The following is a 22,851-nucleotide window of genomic DNA, read 5'->3' as shown; positions in this document are numbered from 1 at the left end:
CTGATACTGGGGGGACAGGATAATGACACGCTGATACTTGGGGGACCGGATAATGACACGCTGACACTTGGGGGACGGGATAATGACACGCTGACACTTGGGGGATGGGATAATGACACGCTGACACTTGGGGGACGGGATAATGACATGCTGACACTTGGGGGACCGGATAATGACACGCTGACACTTGGGGGACGGGATAATGACACGCTGACACTTGGGGGACCGGATAATGACACGCTGACACTTGGGGGACAGGATAATGACACGCTGATACTTGGGGGACGGGATAATGACACTCTGATACTTGGGGGACAGGATAATGACACGCTGATACTTGGGGGACAGGATAATGACACGCTGACACTTAGGGGACAGGATCATGACACGCTGACCCTTGGGGGACCCGATAATGACACGCTGATACTTGGGGGACAGGATAATGGCAAGCTGACACTTTGGGGACAGGATAATACGCTGATACTTGGGGGACGGGATAATGACACGCTGACACTTGGGGGACAGGATAATGACACGCTGACACTTGGGGGACAGGATAATGACACACTGACACTTGGAAGACAGGATAATGACACAGTGATACTTCGGGAACAGCAGAATGACACGCTGATACTTGGGGGACAGTATAATGACACGCTGATACTTGGGGGACAGGATAATGACATGCTGATACTGGGGGGACCGGAGAATGACACACTGATACTTGGGGGACCCTATAATGACACGCTGATACTTGGGGGACCGGAGAATGACACGCTGACACTTGGGGGACAGTATAATGACACGCTGATACTGGGGGGACAGTATAATGACACACTACTACTTGGGGGACCGGAGAATGACACACTGATACTTGGGGGACCCGATAATGACACGCTGATACTTGGGGGACCGGAGAATGACACGCTGACACTTGGGGGACAGTATAATGACACACTACTACTTGGGGGACCGGAGAATGGCACACTGATACTTGGGGGACCCGATAATGACACGCTGATACTTGGGGGACAGGATAATGACACACTGACACTTGGGGGACGGGATAATGACACGCTGAGACTTGGGGGACAGGATAATGACACACTGACACTTGGGGGACAGGATAATGACACGCTGACACTTGGGGGGCAGGATAATGACACGCTGATACTTGGGGGACGGGATAATGACACGTTGACACTTGGGGGACGGGATAATGACACACTGACACTTGGGGGAGGGGATAATGACAGGCTGATACTTAGGGGACGGGATAATGACCGGCTGACACTTGGGGGACGGGATAATGACACACTGATACATGGGGACAGGATAAAGACACGCTGACACTTGGGGGACAGGATAATGACACGCTGATACTTGGAGGACAGGATAATGACCGGCTGACACTTGGGGGACGGGATAATGACACGCTGACACTTGGGGGACAGGATAATGACACGCTGACACTTGGGGGACAGGATAATGACATGCTGATACTTGGGGGACGGGATAATGACAGGCTGATACTTGGGGGATGGGATAATGACACGCTGACACTTGGGGGACGGGATTATGACACGCTGACACTTGGGGGACGGGATAATGACAGGCTGATACTTAGGGGAAGGGATAATGACACGCTGACACTTGGGGGACGGGATAATGACAGGCTGATACTTAGGGGAAGGGATAATGACACGCTGACACTTGGGGGATGGGATAATGACAGGCTGACACTTGGGGGACGGGATAATGACACGCTGATACTTGGGGGACAGGATAATGGCAAGCTGACACTTTGGGGACAGGATAATACGCTGATACTTGGGGGACGGGATAATGACACGCTGACACTTGGGGGACAGGATAATGACACACTGACACTTGGAAGACAGGATAATGACACACTGACACTTGGAGAACAGGATAATGACACGCTGACACTTGGGGGACAGGATAATGACACGCTGATACTTGGGGGACAGGATAATGACACACTGATACTTGGGGGACAGGATAATGACACACTGATACTTGGGGGACAGGATAATGACACACTGATACTTGGGGGACAGGATAATGACACGCTGACACTTGGGGGGCAGGATAATGACACACTGATACTTGGGGGACAGGATAATGACACGCTGATACTTGGGGGACAGGATAATGACACACTGATACTTGGGGGACAGGATAATGACACGCTGATACTTGGGGGACAGGATAATGACACAGTAATACTTGGGCGACAGGATAATGACACGCTGACACTTGGGGGACGGGATAATGACACGCTGACCCTTGGGGGGACAAGATAATGACACGCTGATACTTGGGGGACGGGATAATGACACGCTGATACTTAGGGGACAGGATAATAACATGCTGATACTTGGGGGACAGGATAATGACACGCTGATACTTGGGGGACAGGATAATGACACGCTGATAATTGGGGGACAGGATAATGACAGGCTGAGACATGGGGGACAGCATAATGACACGCTGATACTTGGGGGACAGGATAATGACACGCTGAAACTTGGGGGACAGGATAATGACAGGCTGATACTTGGGGGGACGGGATAATAACACGCTGATACTTGGGGGACAGGATAATGACACGCTGATACTTAGGGGGACAGGATAGTGACACGCTGACACTTGGGGGACAGGATAATGACACACTGATACTTGGGGGACAGGATAATGACAGGCTGATACTTGGGGGACATGATAATGACATGGTGATACTTGGGGGACAGGATAATGGCACACTGATACTTGGTGGACAGGATAATGACACAGTGATACTTCGGGGACAGCATAATGACACGCTGATACTTGGGGGATGGGATAATGACTCGCTGATACTTGGGGGACAGTATAATGACACACTGATACTTGGGGGACAGGATAATGACACCCTGACACTTGGAAGACAGGATAATGACACGCTGACACTTGAGGGAGAGGATAATGACACGCTGATACTTGGGGAACCCGATAATGACACGCTGATACTTGGGGGACAGGATAATGACACGCTGATACTTAGGGGACAGGATAATGACACGCTGATACTTGGGGGACAGGATAATGACACGCTGACACTTGGGGGACAGGATAATGACACGCTGATACTTGGGGAACCCGATAATGACACGCTGATACTTGGGGGACAGGATAATGACACGCTGATACTTAGGGGACAGGATAATGACACGCTGATACTTGGGGGACAGGATAATGACACCCTGATACTTGGGGGACCCGATACTGACACGGTGATACTTGGGGGACGGGATAATGGCAAGCTTACACTTTGGGGACAGGATAATACGCTGATACTTGGGGGACACGATAATGACACGCTGACACTTGGGGGACGGGATAATGACACGCTGACACTTGGGGGACAGGATAATGACACGCTGACACTTGGGGGACACGATAATGACACGCTGACACTTGGGGGACGGGATAATGACACGCTGACACTTGGGGGACTGGATAATGACACACTGATACTTTGGGGACAGGATAATGACACCCTGACACTTGGGGGACAGGATAATGACACGGTGATACTTGGACGACAGGATAATGACAGGCTGATACTTGGGGGACAGGATAATGACACGGTGATACTTGGACGACAGGATAATGACATGCTGATACTGGGGGGACAGGATAAGGACACACTGATACTTGGGGGACCGGATAATGACACGCTGACACTTGGGGGACCGGATAATGACACGCTGACACTTGGGGGACGGGATAATGACACACTGACACTTGGAAGACAGGATAATGACACGCTGACACTTGGGGGACAGGATAATGACACGCTGATACTTGGGGGACGGGATAATGACACGCTGATACTTGGGGGACAGGATAATGACACGCTGATACTTGGGGGACAGGATAATGACACGCTGACACTTAGGGGACAGGATCATGACACGCTGACCCTTGGGGGACCCGATAATGACACGCTGATACTTGGGGGACAGGATAATGGCAAGCTGACACTTTGGGGACAGGATAATACGCTGATACTTGGGGGACGGGATAATGACACGCTGACACTTGGGGGACAGGATAATGACACACTGACACTTGGAAGACAGGATAATGACACACTGACACTTGGGGGACAGGATAATGACACGCTGATACTTGGGGGACAGGATAATGACACACTGATACTTGGGGGACAGGATAATGACACACTGATACTTGGGGGACAGGATAATGACACACTGATACTTGGGGGACAGGATAATGACACACTGATACTTGGGGGACAGGATAATGACACGCTGACACTTGGGGGGCAGGATAATGACACACTGATACTTGGGGGACAGGATAATGACACGCTGATACTTGGGGGGCAGGATAATGACACGCTGATACTTGGGGGACAGGATAATGACACACTGATACTTGGGGGACAGGATAATGACACGCTGATACTTGGGGGACAGGATAATGACACAGTAATACTTGGGCGACAGGATAATGACACGCTGACACTTGGGGGACGGGATAATGACACGCTGACCCTTGGGGGGACAACATAATGACACGCTGATACTTGGGGGACGGGATAATGACACGCTGATACTTGGGGGACAGGATAATGACACGCTGATACTTGGGGGACAGGATAATGACACAGTAATACTTGGGCGACAGGATAATGACACGCTGACACTTGGGGGACGGGATAATGACACGCTGACCCTTGGGGGGACAACATAATGACACGCTGATACTTGGGGGACGGGATAATGACACGCTGATACTTAGGGGACAGGATAATAACATGCTGATACTTGGGGGACAGGATAATGACACGCTGATACTTGGGCGACAGGATAATGGCACACTGATACTTGGGGGACAGGATAATGACACGCTGATACTTAGGGGACAGGATAATGACACGCTGATACTTGGGGGACAGGATAATGACACGCTGATAATTGGGGGACAGGATAATGACACGCTGACACTTGGGGGACAGTATAATGACACGCTGACACTTGGGGGACAGGATAATGACAGGCTGAGACTTGGGGGACAGCATAATGACACGCTGATACTTGGGGGACAGGATAATGACACGCTGATACTTGGGGGACAGGATAATGACAGGCTGATACTTGGGGGGACGGGATAATAACACGCTGATACTTGGGGGACAGGATAATGACACGCTGATACTTAGGGGGACAGGATAGTGACACGCTGACACTTGGGGGACAGGATAATGACACACTGATACTTGGGGGACAGGATAATGACAGGCTGATACTTGGGGGGACGGGATAATGACACACTGATACTTGAGGGATGGGATAATGACACACTGATACTTGGGGGACAGGATAATGACACGCTGATACTTCGGGGACAGGATAATGACACGCTAATACTTGGGGGGGACGGGATAATGACACACTGACACTTGGGGGACATGATAATGACACGCTGACACTTGGGGGACAGGATAATGACACGCTGACACTTGGGGGACATGATAATGACACAGTGATACTTCTGGGACAGCATAATGACACGCTGATACTTGGGGGATGGGATAATGACTCGCTGACACTTGGGGGACAGTATAATGACACACTGATACTTGGGGGACAGGATAATGACACCCTGACACTTGGAAGACAGGATAATGACACGCTGACACTTGAGGGAAAGGATAATGACACGCTGATACTTGGGGGACAGGATATTGACACGCTGATACTTAGGGGACAGGATAATGACACGCTGATACTTGGGGGACAGGATAATGACACGCTGACACTTGGGGGACGGAATAAGGACACGCTGACCCTTGGGGGACAGGATAATGACACCCTGATACTTGGGGGACCCGATACTGACACGCTGATACTTGGGGGACGGGATAATGGCAGGCTGACACTTTGGGGACAGGATAATACGCTGATACTTGGGGGACACGATAATGACACGCTGACACTTGGGGGACGGGATAATGACACGCTGACACTTGGGGGACGGGATAATGACACGCTGACACTTGGGGGACAGGATAATGACACGCTGACACTTGGGGGACACGATAATGACACGCTGACACTTGGGGGACGGGATAATGACACGCTGACACTTGGGGGACTGGATATTGACACACTGATACTTTGGGGACAGGATAATGACACCCTGACACTTGGGGGACAGGATAATGACAGGCTGATACTTGGGGGACAGGATAATGACACGGTGATACTTGGACGACAGGATAATGACATGCTGATACTTGGGGGACAGGATAATGACAGGCTGATACTTGGGGGGACGGGATAATAACACGCTGATACTTGGGGGACAGGATAATGACACGCTGATACTTAGGGGGACAGGATAGTGACACGCTGACACTTGGGGGACAGGATAATGACACACTGATACTTGGGGGACAGGATAATGACAGGCTGATACTTGGGGGGACGGGATAATGACACACTGATACTTGAGGGATGGGATAATGACACACTGATACTTGGGGGACAGGATAATGACACGCTGATACTTCGGGGACAGGATAATGACACGCTAATACTTGGGGGGGACGGGATAATGACACACTAACACTTGGGGGACATGATAATGACACGCTGACACTTGGGGGACAGGATAATGACACGCTGACACTTGGGGGACATGATAATGACACAGTGATACTTCGGGGACAGCATAATGACACGCTGATACTTGGGGGATGGGATAATGACTCGCTGACACTTGGGGGACAGTATAATGACACACTGATACTTGGGGGACAGGATAATGACACCCTGACACTTGGAAGACAGGATAATGACACGCTGACACTTGAGGGAAAGGATAATGACACGCTGATACTTGGGGGACAGGATATTGACACGCTGATACTTAGGGGACAGGATAATGACACGCTGATACTTGGGGGACAGGATAATGACACGCTGACACTTGGGGGACGGAATAAGGACACGCTGACCCTTGGGGGACAGGATAATGACACCCTGATACTTGGGGGACCCGATACTGACACGCTGATACTTGGGGGACGGGATAATGGCAGGCTGACACTTTGGGGACAGGATAATACGCTGATACTTGGGGGACACGATAATGACACGCTGACACTTGGGGGACGGGATAATGACACGCTGACACTTGGGGGACGGGATAATGACACGCTGACACTTGGGGGACAGGATAATGACACGCTGACACTTGGGGGACACGATAATGACACGCTGACACTTGGGGGACGGGATAATGACACGCTGACACTTGGGGGACTGGATATTGACACACTGATACTTTGGGGACAGGATAATGACACCCTGACACTTGGGGGACAGGATAATGACAGGCTGATACTTGGGGGACAGGATAATGACACGGTGATACTTGGACGACAGGATAATGACATGCTGATACTGGGGGGACAGGATAATGACATGCTGATACTGGGGGGACAGGATAATGACACACTGATACTTGGGGGACCGGATAATGACACGCTGACACTTGGGGGACCGGATAATGACACGCTGACACTTGGGGGACGGGATAATGACACACTGACACTTGGAAGACAGGATAATGACACGCTGACACTTGGGGGACAGGATAATGACACGCTGATACTTGGGGGACGGGATAATGACACGCTGATACTTGGGGGACAGGATAATGACACGCTGATACTTGGGGGACAGGATAATGACACGCTGACACTTAGGGGACAGGATCATGACACGCTGACCCTTGGGGGACCCGATAATGACACGCTGATACTTGGGGGACAGGATAATGGCAAGCTGACACTTTGGGGACAGGATAATACGCTGATATTTGGGGGACGGGATAATGACACGCTGACACTTGGGGGACAGGATAATGACACGCTGACACTTGGGGGACAGGATAATGACACACTGACACTTGGAAGACAGGATAATGACACAGTGATACTTCGGGAACAGCAGAATGACACGCTGATACTTGGGGGACAGTATAATGACACGCTTACACTTGGGGGACAGTATAATGACACGCTGATACTGGGGGGACCGGAGAATGACACACTGATACTTGGGGGACAGTATAATGACACACTACTACTTGGGGGACCGGAGAATGACACACTGATACTTGGGGGACCCGATAATGACACGCTGATACTTGGGGGACCGGAGAATGACACGCTGACACTTGGGGGACAGTATAATGACACACTACTACTTGGGGGACCGGAGAATGGCACACTGATACTTGGGGGACCCGATAATGACACGCTGATACTTGGGGGACAGGATAATCACACGGTGATACTTGGACGACAGGATAATGACACGGTAATACTTGGGGGACAGGATAATGACACGCTGATACTTGGGGGACGGGATAATTACACACTGATACTTGGGGTACAGGATAATGACACACTGATACTTGGGGGATGGGATAATGACACGCTGACACTTGGGGGACAGGATAAGGACACGCTGATACTTGGGGAACGGGATAATGACACACTGACACTTGGGGGACAGGATAATGACACACTGATACTTAGGGGACAGGATAATGACACGCTGACACTTGGGGGACAGGATAATGACACCCTGATACTTAGGGGACAGGATAATGACACGCTGACACTTGGGGGACGGGATAATGAGACGCTGACACTAGGGGGACAGGATAATGACACGCTGACACTTGGGCGACAGGATAATGACACGGTGACACTTGGGGGACAGGATAATGACACGCTGATACTTGGGGGACGGGATAATGACACGCTGACACTTGGGGGACAGGATAATGACACGCTGCTACTTGGGGGACGGGATAATGACACGCTGCTACTTGGGGGACAGGATAATGACACACTGGTACTTGGGGGATAGGATAATGACACACTGGTACTTGGGGGACAGGATAATGACACACTGATACTTGGGGGACAGGATAATGACACTGATACTTGGGGTACATGATAATGACACGTTGATACTTAGGGGAGAGGATAATGACACGCTGATACTTGGGGGACAGGATAATAATACACTGACACTTGGGGGACAGGATAATGACACTGATACTTGGGGTACATGATAATGACACGTTGATACTTAGGGGACAGGATAATGACACGCTGATACTTGGGGGACAGGATAATGATACACTGATACTTGGGGGACAGGATAATGACACGGTGGTACTTGGGGGACAGGATAATGACACGCTGACACTTGGGGGACAGGATAATGACACGCTGATACTTGGGGGACGGGATAATGACACGCTGATAGTTGGGGGACGGGGTAATGACACACTGATACTTGGGGGACGGGGTAATGACACGCTGATACTTGGGGGACGGGGTAATGACACGCTGATACTTGGGGGGACAGGATAATGACACGCTGACACCTGGGGGAGGGGATAATGACACGCTGATACTTGGGGGACAGGGGAATGACATGCTGATACTTGGGGGACAGGATAATGACACGCTGACACTTGGGGGATGGGATAATGACACGCTGACACTTGGGGGACGGGATAATGACACGCTGATACTTGGGGGACAGGATAATGACACGCTGACACTTGGGGGACGGGATAATGACACGCTGAAACTTGGGGGACAGGATATTGACACGCTGACACTTGGGGGACGGGATAATGACACGCTGATATTGGGGGACAGGATAATGACATGCTGATACTTGGGGGACAGAATAATGACAGGCTGATTCTTGGGGGACAGGATAATGACACGCTGACACTTGGGGGACAGGATAATGACACGCTGATACTTGGGCGACAGTATATTGTGGAGCACCATTGTTGGGATAGTGGTCAGTTTCTCTCTGCATGTCGGGGACATTTTTGCTCTGTATCACATTTGTGCCCATCAGGGACATTACGTAAGAATAATCCGGTGATTAGATAGCGATGTCCTCGGCGTCTCCGCGTCTCCCGCTGGGTGACATTATATCTTCATAGCTGCTAATCGTCTTATACTGACTGTTCTGTCTGTTTCTCTGTCTCCTCCGCTTTGCCTCTGCCCCGTAGTATCTCTGTGGCTATATCAGCAGTGCTTTTGGCCAACCATCCACCCCTCCTGCAAAGGTAAAGAAAGGTGTCTGCTCTTCATCCCTCGGTCACTTGTGCTGTGAAGCCTTCTTTCCTCTGTATGAATGTTATTGAATCCAAGTGGTTGAGATTGTGAGAGCATCAATGTTATAAACCGCAGTCACAAAGAACAATATATTACAATGCAACATAAAATAAAACAATCCAATGTTACATAACACAATATAATACGCATACTACAGCATAATAGAATAAAATACAGCATAATATAACATAAAGCAATACAATGTTACACAATACAGCATATATAATAAACACAATATAATACAATACACATAATATGCAATACAACATAGTGAAATACCACACAGCATAATATAACATTAACCACTTAATGTACCATGTCACACAGTTACGTTCTGGGGGTTCGGGGTCAATCCTGCTCCATATAATGTGCATGCCAGCTGTCTTTGATTCTTAATTCTGACCTCAGCATTTAAATGCCCCGATTGGAGTTCAGAGGGGCCAAACTGCCTTCTGCGAGAAGATTGCAGGTTGTCCTTCCGTTGCCATGGCAGCCGGGGGCCTTCTGAATGCTCCTCGACTGACATTGCAAAATGCGTATGAAGCCATGCCTGTGACATGGCTTGATAAACAACCTGTCAAATCGTGGTATAATGTAATAGTATGGACTGGCATGCTACCTCCGGAACATTTAAGCGATCACAAGTTCAAGTTCCCTATGGGGACTAAAAATATATGTAAAAATCATTTTAAAAAAAGCTTTATTAATTATTTTAAAAAAAATGAAAGGTATCAAAAGTTGTACCAGTGTGAGAGAAGTTCTTTGTTTGCAGCTCTCTACTCTGGCTTATATAGGCAGTCTTGAGTAAATGGACTGAGGTAGCTTATTGAGTCAACGCCTTTTAAGTTTAAAGGTGGCTTCAGACGAGCGTGTATTTTGTGCGAGCATACGCCCGCACAAAAACACGCGTCTTTTAGCCCCAATGCATTCCCTATGGTGTGTGCACATGTCTGTCTTTTCCAGGAGTGTGCCTGCAAAGATAGGACATGCGTGCACCATAGGGAATGCACGAATTGTTTTCAATAGAGACGAGGCTGCTGCCGGCGGCTCCATTGAAAACAATGGTCTGCCTGCTCCCTGCATTCTTTTTCAGGGAAGAGCTTTACATATAAGCTCTTCCCTGAAGAAGAAAAAGTTAAGTGTAAAAAAAAAAAATATATATATATACTTACCTCTCCGCCAATGCCGTGACCCCCGCGGGGATGAAGAACACATCTGCTGCATTCGGCAGATGTTTCCTTCATCTGCGCTAGTTAAAAGAATTCCCTGCTGCTATATCTGCCACATCTGTGACAGATGCAGCAGAGGAATTCTTCAATTCTCAACCCCAGCTGTCACACATGTCAGCTGCGGTAGAGAATCCTGCTACCAGCATCCCCGTCATTGGATTTCAGGGAAGGGCTTTAAACATAAGTGGTTTAAAAAAAAAAAAAAATACATACTTACCTCCCTTCAGCTGACGGGGCTCAGCTGCATGTTCTCCTCGCTGTCCCCTGCTCTCTGGTGCTGATCTATCAGCAGACAGGGATTTCAAATCTCTGCCTGCTGAAAGAGCTGTTTGTGATTGGCTGACTTGCTCAGCCAATCACAGGCAGCTTTCGCCCGCCATTCATTCGCGGAGAGCTGCCTATGATTGGCTGAGCAATTTTTTTTACACTAAAATGTTTCTTTTTCAGGGAAGGGCTTATATGTAAAGCCCTTCCCTGAAAAAGAATGCAGGGGTGCCGGTAGGCCATTGTTTTCAATGGAGCCACTGGCAGCAGCCGCGGCTCAATTGAAAACAATGCACGGACCTGCATTCACACGTGTTTTTGCACGTACATGGGTGCGCACTTATGTACGCACAAAAACACGCTTGTGTGAAGCTGCCCTAAAGGTGTATTTCCATTTTGGCCCCTGACCATGTCCCGCCACTCTCTCTTTGCTGCCACCCTATCCAGGCCCTAGGAGGTGGCTGGGTTTCAAAGGGGATGTCCAGTTGTAAACTATTGATGGCTTGTCCTTCCCCCTTTACTATGTAAAAAATGTAATAAAAAATCATAAAAAATCTGGTATCACCACGTTTATAATGAACCATAGAAAAATGTTTGCATATTAAAAACCTGGCAAAGCCCGCTAATTTGGTATATCTCGCTGCACAAAAAACAGAATAGAAAGCGATAAAATTGCAAAATTTCCTGCAGAAAACAAGATATAAAACTAAACCATTATGGATCTAGGACTACAGTGACGGAAAAAAAGATAAATTAGTTGTGCATTAGGGCCCCGTCACTAAGGGGTTAAAGAGGTTCAGCACTAGGTGTGTATATAAAATATAATAGAACCTAAGAGAATATGGGGCAACATAAAGATACAATGTAACCTAATAATCACATGGAACATAAAACACCATAACACAATACAGCACAATAACCCATCATAGCATGACACAACAATAATCATGCAATAACATAATACATCAGAACATTACATCTTATATCATGATACAAAGTGTTACATAAGCCAGTAGTAGCACCTCCACTGCCAAATAAATCCCCTGTTAGATATACCGGGTTTTTACAGATGATTCCCCCAATGTGACACCTCAGAACTCCCATTTAAGGACACTCAGATACAGAAATCTGATATACCGGTAAATGGAAACCGAAACTCAAAAAGATTTGTTGCACAACATCAAAAATGTTTTGCCCATCAGAGGGAGCCTGCAGTCAGGTTCCTGCCATACACGTGGTAGCAGATCCCGACTAACGGATGCAATAACTTCTGGGATGCCTCAGATCATGGCGTGTGGTGAGTGCGGCATGTAGACTCTAACACCCCCAGAAAAGGATATCACAAGACATAAGTTCCGGGGAATGTAGAGGGCAAGGAAGAAGTTCACTATCGTCACCACCTGCACGGCCGTTCCATCTGTGTGGTGGTCGCCGCTCACTTCTGACTCCATTGTGATGATGAAGGGGGGGTTCGCATGGTTGGGATTTCCAGTTCCGGCTTCGGCAGGTGCCATATCTGCAGGACGTCCAGGTGCAAAATCCCCGGCAAAAAGAGGGGGCTGAACACTTTCCTACAGGTTATGGCGCCAAACACATTCATCACAGGGAAGTCACCCGTACGCTCCACGTAGACCAGTGGTTTCCCCTCCCCCACACATTAACATTACCATTACTGCTTGAAAGGTGGAAGGCGGCTTCAAACACTAGACTCCATGAAACCATCGCTTTCCATCAGCGTCTGCATCCTCTCGCAGAAAGAACGGCGCCGCGCTTTGTCGTCCGGTTCCAGTTCTGTAACAACTGCAAACAGTAGGGATAACATCGCAAACATTCACGCAGAATCTCCCACACAGTCGGTGGCAGGACGTTCCATTCTCTGCTCGCTCTGATGTTGGACTTCTGAGGACTGCGGTGAACCTTGCATGGACGCGCTCCGCTGTTTCTATTCTTACTGGTGGACGGATGAATGATTTATGTTTACAGAAGCGGCCTTTTTCCTTAAAATCGGAGTGCCACTTACGAATTGTTTGAAAATGACGTTGTACACTAATAACAGACTGGTAGACGTGAGTATCAAGGACACAAAGCGCTCTCCTGTCTCCGTTGGCAGCCATTTTTTCTCATATCCCTCTAGAGACAATGACGGCAGAATAAAAATTTTTCTGCCTCATTTTGCAAAAAACTGTCTAGGGTGAGACGTCCTTGTGGCCCATAGCAACCAATCACAGTGCAGCTTTCAGATTAGCCTAGCAGCTTGAGAAAGTAAAACTGCGCTGTGATTGGTTGCTACGGGCAACAAGAACATCTTATAGTAGACAAGTTTTACTAAATGAAACTTTTTGGGTTTCTATTTATATCAGATTTCTGTATCTGAGTGCCATTTAACGACATTATGAGGGTGTCACATGGGGAAGAGCATCTGTAATGACCCAGTATATTATATATAGGCCTCTTGCACACGGGCTACAAAATCTCGCTACAAAACACATGTATGTGAAGCTTATGTTTCCAACAGGTTCTTTCACATGAGATGTTTTGTAGCCTGATAGAACCCATTGGAAGCCATGAGCCTCACATACATGCCATTTGTAGCGAAAGAGGAGATATAGTCTCATGTACGTAAATTTACACCAACCCAAGGGTATATACATGTATTGGACCCCTGGATGGAGAGGGGGCTCATTGCAGGTTTTCCTCATCCTCGATGTAATGGGTATAGCTTATAATCATCATGCAGGAGTAGACCCCGCACCCCGGCAGATAATAGATCATGCATATGATGAGGAGTCAGTGTGCTGCAGAGAAAGCCGACTATTTCTGTACGTCCCATTCATTACTGACAGAGTGAAAGTTACTGGAAGGCCCGGCTGTCCTCGCTGCTGCTGCTGTTTTTTCCTGTTTCCCTTCTCCGGAATTCAGCTTTATATCATCTCTGTGATACAATAATGACTATTCTTACTCCTCGGAGGATGCAACTTGTGGGCTTAAAGGGAACCTATGATTTTTTTTGCATAAATTAGTGGTACATGTTACCGTATGAGACGTTGTAATACAGAATCATAGCGTTTATGCATCGGGTGCCACCCTTATCCAGTGTCTAATAAGGCAGATTGGTATGTTGGTGCCCACTGTCGTATTGAGCTTCCATGGTACATGAGCAGCGCCCAGCTGTGATATAACTTATTACATCTTCCTCACCTGGCAGCCGCCTGTAGTTCTTCTCCTCCTATGAATATTCACAATCCACAACCGTCACCAAAAATCCATCTAGCTTAAAACGGTAAATACTCACTTACAGTCAAAATTATCCCCCCCCCCCCCCTAGAAATGTGGTTTATTTGCCTAATTTACAAACCTTCATCTGTTTGTAAACAAAAACATTCAAACAATTTAAATAGTTCAACAACACTAATATAAGAAGCGGTTCCTCCAGTCTAGGATCGCACTGGGCGGAATTGCTGTAGAATTTCAGTGCGGACCCTCCGCAGTAAAGTGGATGAGATTTTGAAAATCTTGCCCACATGTTGTGGAAATAACCCGCGGAAACCCTGTGCGCAAACTGCCTTGCGGCGCGGAATTCAGATCCACCACGTGTCAATTGTATCTCCGCTGCGGAAATCACCCCCTCTCTGTGATTCTGCACAGCCCGCACAATGGAGGCAGTTAATCCGCGGCTGATCTGCAGTGGGATGTCTGCTGCGGGTATTCCGCCCCGTGTGAACCCAGCCTAAGAATTACTCACCCGCGTTATGACGAACGTCTGCGGTACTTAGTAGAGCACGTTTTGCCCTTACAAGCTGTTTTTTGGGTTTTTTTTATAAAATGGAGCTTCATGATTAAAGAGAAGTGATTGGACCATCCCTGATCCACTGCAAATGGTGGCTGCTATTTTGTTCCCTGTGGTCCTGGCAGTGCAGGGGTTACCCCAGAGCTGTAGTTTTGCACATCTGCTCCCTCCTCAGTGTTTCCTATGAGTCTGGCAGTGCAGGGGTTATTCCAGCACCGTACATTTGCGCCTCTCATTTCTGTTCAGTGTTTTCTATGATCCTGACAATGCAGGGGTTACTCCGGCACTGTAGATTTGCACCTCTACACACCCAGCAGTATTTCCTATAGTTCTGGTGGTGCAGGGGTTACTCTGGTGCTGTTGATTTGCACCTCTGCTCCCCAGCAGCATTCTCTTTGGTCCTGGTGGTCCAGTGGTTACTCCGGCACTGTAGATTTGCACCTCTACACACCCAGCAGTATTTCCTATAGTTCTGGTGGTGCAGGGGTTACTCTGCAACAAAGATTTGTACCTCTGCCCCCAGCAGTATTCCCTATGGTCCTGGTGGTGTGGGGGTTACTCTGGCGCTGTTGATTGGCACCTCTGCCCCCCAGCCATATTCCCTATGGTCCTGGTGGTGCAGGGGTTACTCTGGCACTGTTGATTTGCACCTCTGCCCCCCCCCCCTTCCCCAGCAGTATTCCGTATGGTCCTGATGGTGCAGGGGTTACTCTGGCACTGTTGATTTGCACCTCTGCCCCTCCCCCTTCCCCAGCAGTATTCCCTATGGTCCTGGTGGTGCAGGGGTTACTCTGGCGCTGTTGATTTGCACCTCTGCCCCCCAGCAGCATTTCCTTTGGTCCTGGTGGTTCAGTGGTTACTCGGCGACAAAGATTTGCACCTCTGCCCCCCGGCAGTATTTCCTATAGTCCTAGTGGTGCAGGGGTTACTCTGGCGCTGTTGATTTACACCTCTACACCCCCAGCAGTATTCCCTATGGTCCTGGCGGTCTAAGAGTTACTCGGCACTGTTGATTTGCACCTCTGCCCCCCAGCAGTATTCCCTTTGGTCCTGGCGGTGTAAGGGTTACTCGGCGCTGTGAATTTGCACCTCTGCCCACCAGCAGTATTCCTTATGGTCCTGGCGGTGTAAGTAAGGGTTACTAGACGCTGTCGATTTACACCTCTACACCCCCAGCAGTATTCCCTATGGTCCTGACGGCGTAAGGGTTACTCAACGCTGTTGATTTGCACCTCCACACCCTCAGCAGTATTGCCTATGGTCCTGGTGGTGCAGGGGTTACTCTGGCGCTGTTGATTTGCACCTCCACACCCTCAGCAGTATTGCCTATGGTCCTGGTGGTGCAGGGGTTACGCGGCGCTGTAGATTTGCACCTCTGCCCCCCAGCAATATTCCCTATGGTTCTGGCAGTGCAGGGGTTACTCTGCCCCCTCCGCAGAGTTTTCCTCTGGGTGACACTGGAGGAAGAGCTTATTATCATCCTTTCATTTCCTGGCACAGCTAATTTCGATGTATTTTCGCAGGGGGCAGAGACCAGGAAGCGCTCGCCCACCCTGAGCAGCCAGTTCAAGCGCTCGCTGGAGCTGCTCATGAGAACTCTCAGCGTGTGCCAGCCGTTCTTCGTTCGCTGCATCAAGCCCAATGAATACAAGAAGCCGATGGTAAGTCTACCTTTGGGCACCACAGGGGGCAGATAATTAATACATGCTGTTATGTACCCACATTGGTCCTAAGCCATACAGCAGGCTTATGGGAAGGGTTAGTGTGTATGAAGAACACCCTAACTCTTTACTGGGTTGGCATGTTCTTCGTACACGCTAACACAAGCCCTACCTGGCTGGTGGGGCTTACTATGATCTGAGGGACTACTGATCACAGCAGGCCCCACAAACCCAGTTGTATATTGCATCTAAAGGGGAATCCAGTTTGAGTTTGTTCGCTTCTTATGCTCACGTAGTTCCTCCTGGCACCTCAGTTTTACACCTCATCCTAAGAACTATAAAAATATGACATGTGAGTAACAGACGCACAATATATGTAGAGTATAGCGTCACAGACTGGAACCTCTTTACATCCGCTACCCATGAAGTGTTATTGGGTCAACCATATTGACTTCTAATCAAAAGTTATGGTTATCGTCGTCAGTTTTGCCGTCAGCCCCAACACTTTACAATCCCTTCAGGGTTCTAGACAATGACACACTGATACTTGGGGGACAGGATAATGACACGCTGACACTAGGGGGACAGGATAATAACACGCTGACACTTGGGGGACAGGATAATGATACGTTGATACTTGGGGGACGGGATAATGACACGCTGACACATGGGGGACAGGATAATGACACGCTGACACTTGGGGGACAGGATAATGACACACTGATACTTGGGGGACAGGATAATGACACGCTGACACTTGGGGGACAGGATAATGACACGCTGATACTTGGGGGACAGGATAATGACACGCTGATACTTGGGGGACAGGATAATGACACGCTGATACTTGGGGGACAGGATAATGACACGCTGACACTAGGGGGACAGGATAATGACACTCTGACACTTGAGGGACGGGATAATGACACACTGACACTTGGGGGACAGGATAATGACATGCTGATACTTGGGGGACAGGATAATGACACGCTGACACTTGGGGGACAGGATAATGACACACTGACACTTGAGGGACGGGATAATGACACACTGACACTTGGGGGACAGGATAATGACATGCTGATACTTGGGGGACGGGATAATGACACGCTGACACTTGGGGGACAGGATAACGACACGCTGACACTTGGGGGACAGGATAATGACACACTGACACTTGGGGGACAGGATAATGACACGCTGACACATGGGGCATAGGATAATGACACGCTGATACTTGGGGGACGGGATAATGACACGCTGATACTTGGGGGACGGGATAATGACACGCTGACACTTGGGGGACAGGATAATGACACGATGACACCTGGGGGACGGGATAATGACACGCTGATACTTGGGGGACAAGATCATGACACGCTGATACTTGGGGGACGGGATAATGACCCACTGATACTTGGGGGACAGGAAAATGACACACTGATACTTGGGGGACAGGATAATGACACGCTGACACTTGGGGGACGGGATAATGACACGCTGATACTTGGGGGACGGGATAATGACATGCTGATACTTGGGGAACAGGATAATGACACGCTGACACTTGGGGGACAGGATAATGACACGCTGATACATAGAGGACAGGATAATGACACGCTGATACTTGGGGGACGGGATAATGACACGCTGATACTTGGGGGACAGGATAATGACACACTGATACTTGGGGGACAGAATAATGACACACTGATACTTGGGGGACAGGATAATGACACGCTGACACTTGGGGGACAGGATAATGACACGCTGACACTAGGGGGATGGGATAATGACATGCTGATACTTGGGGGACGGGATAATGACACGCTGACACTTGGGGGATGGGATAATGACATGCTGATACTTGGGGGACAGGATAATGACGCGCTGACACTTGGGGGATGGGATAATGACATGCTGATACTTGGGGGACAGGATAATGACACAATGATACTTGGGGGACAGGATAATGACGCGCTGATACTTGGGGACGGGATAATGACATGCTGATACTTGGGGAACAGGATAATGACACGCTGACACTTGGGGGACGGGATAATGACACGCTGATACTTAGGGGACAGGATAATGACATGCTGATACTTGGGGGACAGGATAATGACACGCTGAAACTTGGGGGACAGGATAATGACACGCTGATACTTGGGGGACAGGATAATGACACGCTGATATTTAGGGGACGGATAATGACACGCTGATACTTGGGGGGCGGGATAATGACATGCTGATACTTGGGGGATGGGATAATGACACGCTGACACTTGGGGGACGGGATAATGACACGCTGACACTTGGGGGATGGGATAATGACACGCTGATACTTGGGGAACAGGATAATGACACACTGATACTTGGGGGACAGGATAATGACACGCTGACACTTGGGGGATGGGATAATGACAAGCTGATATTTAGGGGACGGATAATGACACGCTGATACTTGGGGGGCGGGATAATGACACGCTGACACTTGGGGGACGGGATAATGACACGCTGATACTTGGGGAGGTGGGATAATGACATGCTGATACTTGGGGAACAGGATAATGACACGTTGACACTTGGGGAATGGGATAATGACACGCTGATACTTGGGGGGCAGGATAATGACACCCTGACACTTGGGGGACGGGATAATGATACGCTGATACTTGGGGTACAGGATAATGACACCCTGACACTTGGGGGACGGGATAATGACACGCTGACACTTGGGGGATTGGATAATGACACGCTGCTACTTGGGGGACGGGATAATGACACGATGACACTTGGGGGACAGGATAATGACACACTAACACTTGGGGGACAGGATAATGACACGCTGACACGTGGGGGACAGGATAATGACACGCTGATACTTGGGGGACAGGATAATGACACGCTGACACTTGGGGGACAGGATAATGACACACTGACACTTGGGGGACAGGATAATGACACGCTGACACTTGGGGGACGGGATAATGACACGCTGACACTTGGGGGACAGGATAATGACACGCTGATACTTGGGGGACAGGATAATGACACGCTGATATTTGGGGGACAGAATAATGACACGCTGATATTTGGGGTACAGGATAATGACACGCTGACACTAGGGGGGTGGGATAATGACACGCTGACACTTGGGGGACAGGATAATGACACGCTGATACTTGGGGGACAGGATAATGACACGCTGACACTTGGGGGACAGGATAATGACACACTGATACTTGGGGGACAGGATAATGACACGCTGATATTTGGGGGACAGAATAATGACACGCTGATATTTGAGGTACAGGATAATGACACGCTGACACTAGGGGGATGGGATAATGACATGCTGATACTTGGGGACAGGATAATGACACGCTGATATTTGGGGACAGGATAATGACACGCTGACACTAGGGGGATGGGATAATGACACACTGATACTTCGGGGATGGGATAATGACAGGCTTATACTTGGGGGACGGGATAATGAAATGCTGATACTTGGGGGACGGGATAATGACACGCTGATACTTGGGGGACGGGATAATGACACGCTGATACTTGGGGGACGGGATAATGACACGCTGACACTAGGGGGATGGGATAATGACACAGTGATACTTCGGGGATGGGATAATGACAGGCTGATACTTGAGGGACAGGACAATGACACAAGTCCTCTTTAGGGCTTATTCAGACGGTCGTACATATGCAGTGAATACCACCCATTGTTTTTAGCTCAGTACTTTTCACGCGACTTTAGTTCCCCTAAAAAAAGCGGGGTATGTCCTCTTTTGAAATCAGTGGGCTTGTAAAAATTTGCAGGTACCAGTATATTCCCTGTACACTCTACGGGGTTTCTTGCGCTGTATTCACATGGTTATATATGCTGCTTATGTACCTGCATAAAAAAAAACATTGACCTGCCGAACTCTGCAGGATTCGGCGTATTGAGTCCATTAATGCGCTGGGTATTCATGAGTGTGTGAATGAGACCTTAAGGTGATACATTTGGTTTATCTGCAGTCCTATGTAAAGCTATAGCTAACGCCTTGTGACATCAGACAAGTGACAAGCTCAGCTCTGCTACATCGCCGTCGGTACACGCAGCGCAGTCTGAGAGAAGTGTGTGTTGATGTCTGTAGGAAGTACTTGGAAGTCTTCCCTGAGGAAGTCGCCATCAGCCGCTGTTTACCGCCTCTAGATTTCCTCTCGGTGTAATAATAGGTGCGGCGTCGCCCTCCATGACGGAGCGCCGCGTACCTCAGTAATAACACAACAGGAATCTCCTGGACTCTTCCTACATTTCTGTCCATTTGTTATTTACCTGCATGCCCAGCGACGCACCAGCCGCAGTAAGACCGCCATGTTGGGGTGCATTCAGGGCCCTGGGAGAGCTGGGTGACAACACACTCGGGGACTGCAATGGCAGCCATATTGTTTTCCACCCAGCGTTCCCGTCTTCCATTTCTTGTGTTAATCATGTCATTGTTCTCTGGTGGCAGCTGTTTGACCGAGAGCTGTGCATTCGTCAGCTGAGGTATTCGGGAATGATGGAGACCATCCGGATCCGCAGAGCTGGATACCCCATACGCTACACCTTCGTGGAGTTCGTGGACCGATACAGGGTGCTGATGCCAGGGGTGAAGCCTGCGTACAAACAGGTATCACTCACCCGCATTGTTCTGCCCCCAACAAACAGCGCCACACGCCGCAGCTTCCGGGCCTCGTGGTGTGACAGAAGGGCTATCAGGGTTACTTGGGGTCAGCTAGAATTTTTTTGTTTTTAATGGAGTTGACAGAACTTCAGTCCCTTCTATTTCGCTCTTTTTATAGGGTGGGCTATGCAAAAGTAGCCCACCTCTAATTCCACACTGTTTTGAAAGCGGTCTAAAAGAAAATCTGACTTTGTTGCCCATAGCAACCAATCACGGCGCAGCTTTCATTTTACCTCAGTAGTATAAGAACTAGCAACCAATCACAGCGCAGCTTTCACTTCTGAGGTAAAATGAAAGCTGTGCTGTGATTGGTTGCTGTGGGCAACAATGATTTTCTTTCACACAGCTGCTATAAGAGTGTGGTACCCAAAGCAACCAATCACACCACAGCTTTCATTTCACCTCAGCAGTATAAGAAGTAAAAGCTGCGCTGTGATTGGTTGCTACTTTTCCAAGGCCCACCGTTTATTTTAAATGGTTTTATGGCAGCTCCCAGACAGTGTATGCAGAACCATATGAATAGAACCTAATCGATGGTTTCCCTGGGAAAGAGCAGCAGCAGAAGCAGTCAATTTAGCCTTTTTTCATATTTTATTTTCGTTTTTTCGTCCCCACTTTCCAAGAGCCATAGCTATTTAATTTTTCCATCGACGCGGCTGTTGTTTTTTGCAGGACGAGTTGTGTTTTTTTAACGGTACCATTTAGTTTACCATTTAATGTACGGGAAAATGTTAAACATTTTTGAAGTGGGGGACACATTAAAAAAATCGCAATTGCGACATTTTTTTTTAAAGGATTAGTTTTTAAAATGTTTTTACAGCGTTCACGGTGCAGTGAAAATTAAATATGAGATTTGTCCTGTGGGTCAGTACGATTACGGAGATATTTTAATAGTTCTGACTATGTACACGGCAACGCC

The 22,851-nt window shown here is 48.7% G+C and overlaps 1 protein-coding gene across 1 annotated transcript in view; it reads left to right on the top strand.

Moving 5' to 3' along the window:
- The window catches only part of MYO7A (myosin VIIA), a 163,417-nt gene that overhangs the window by 74,302 nt on the left and 66,264 nt on the right, over window positions 1–22,851 (top strand). Inside the window, exons 16-17 of the mRNA XM_066588272.1 lie at window positions 17,065–17,202; window positions 21,720–21,878. Of these exons, the coding sequence (XP_066444369.1) occupies window positions 17,065–17,202; window positions 21,720–21,878 (297 nt within the window). The remainder of the gene's footprint in view (window positions 1–17,064; window positions 17,203–21,719; window positions 21,879–22,851) is intronic.

Source organism: Eleutherodactylus coqui, chromosome 1 (assembly GCF_035609145.1).
Source record: "Eleutherodactylus coqui strain aEleCoq1 chromosome 1, aEleCoq1.hap1, whole genome shotgun sequence".
NCBI lineage: Eukaryota > Metazoa > Chordata > Amphibia > Anura > Eleutherodactylidae > Eleutherodactylus > Eleutherodactylus coqui.
The sequence above is the reverse complement of the archived record's forward strand: the minus strand, read 5'-3'. Positions and strand labels throughout refer to the sequence as shown.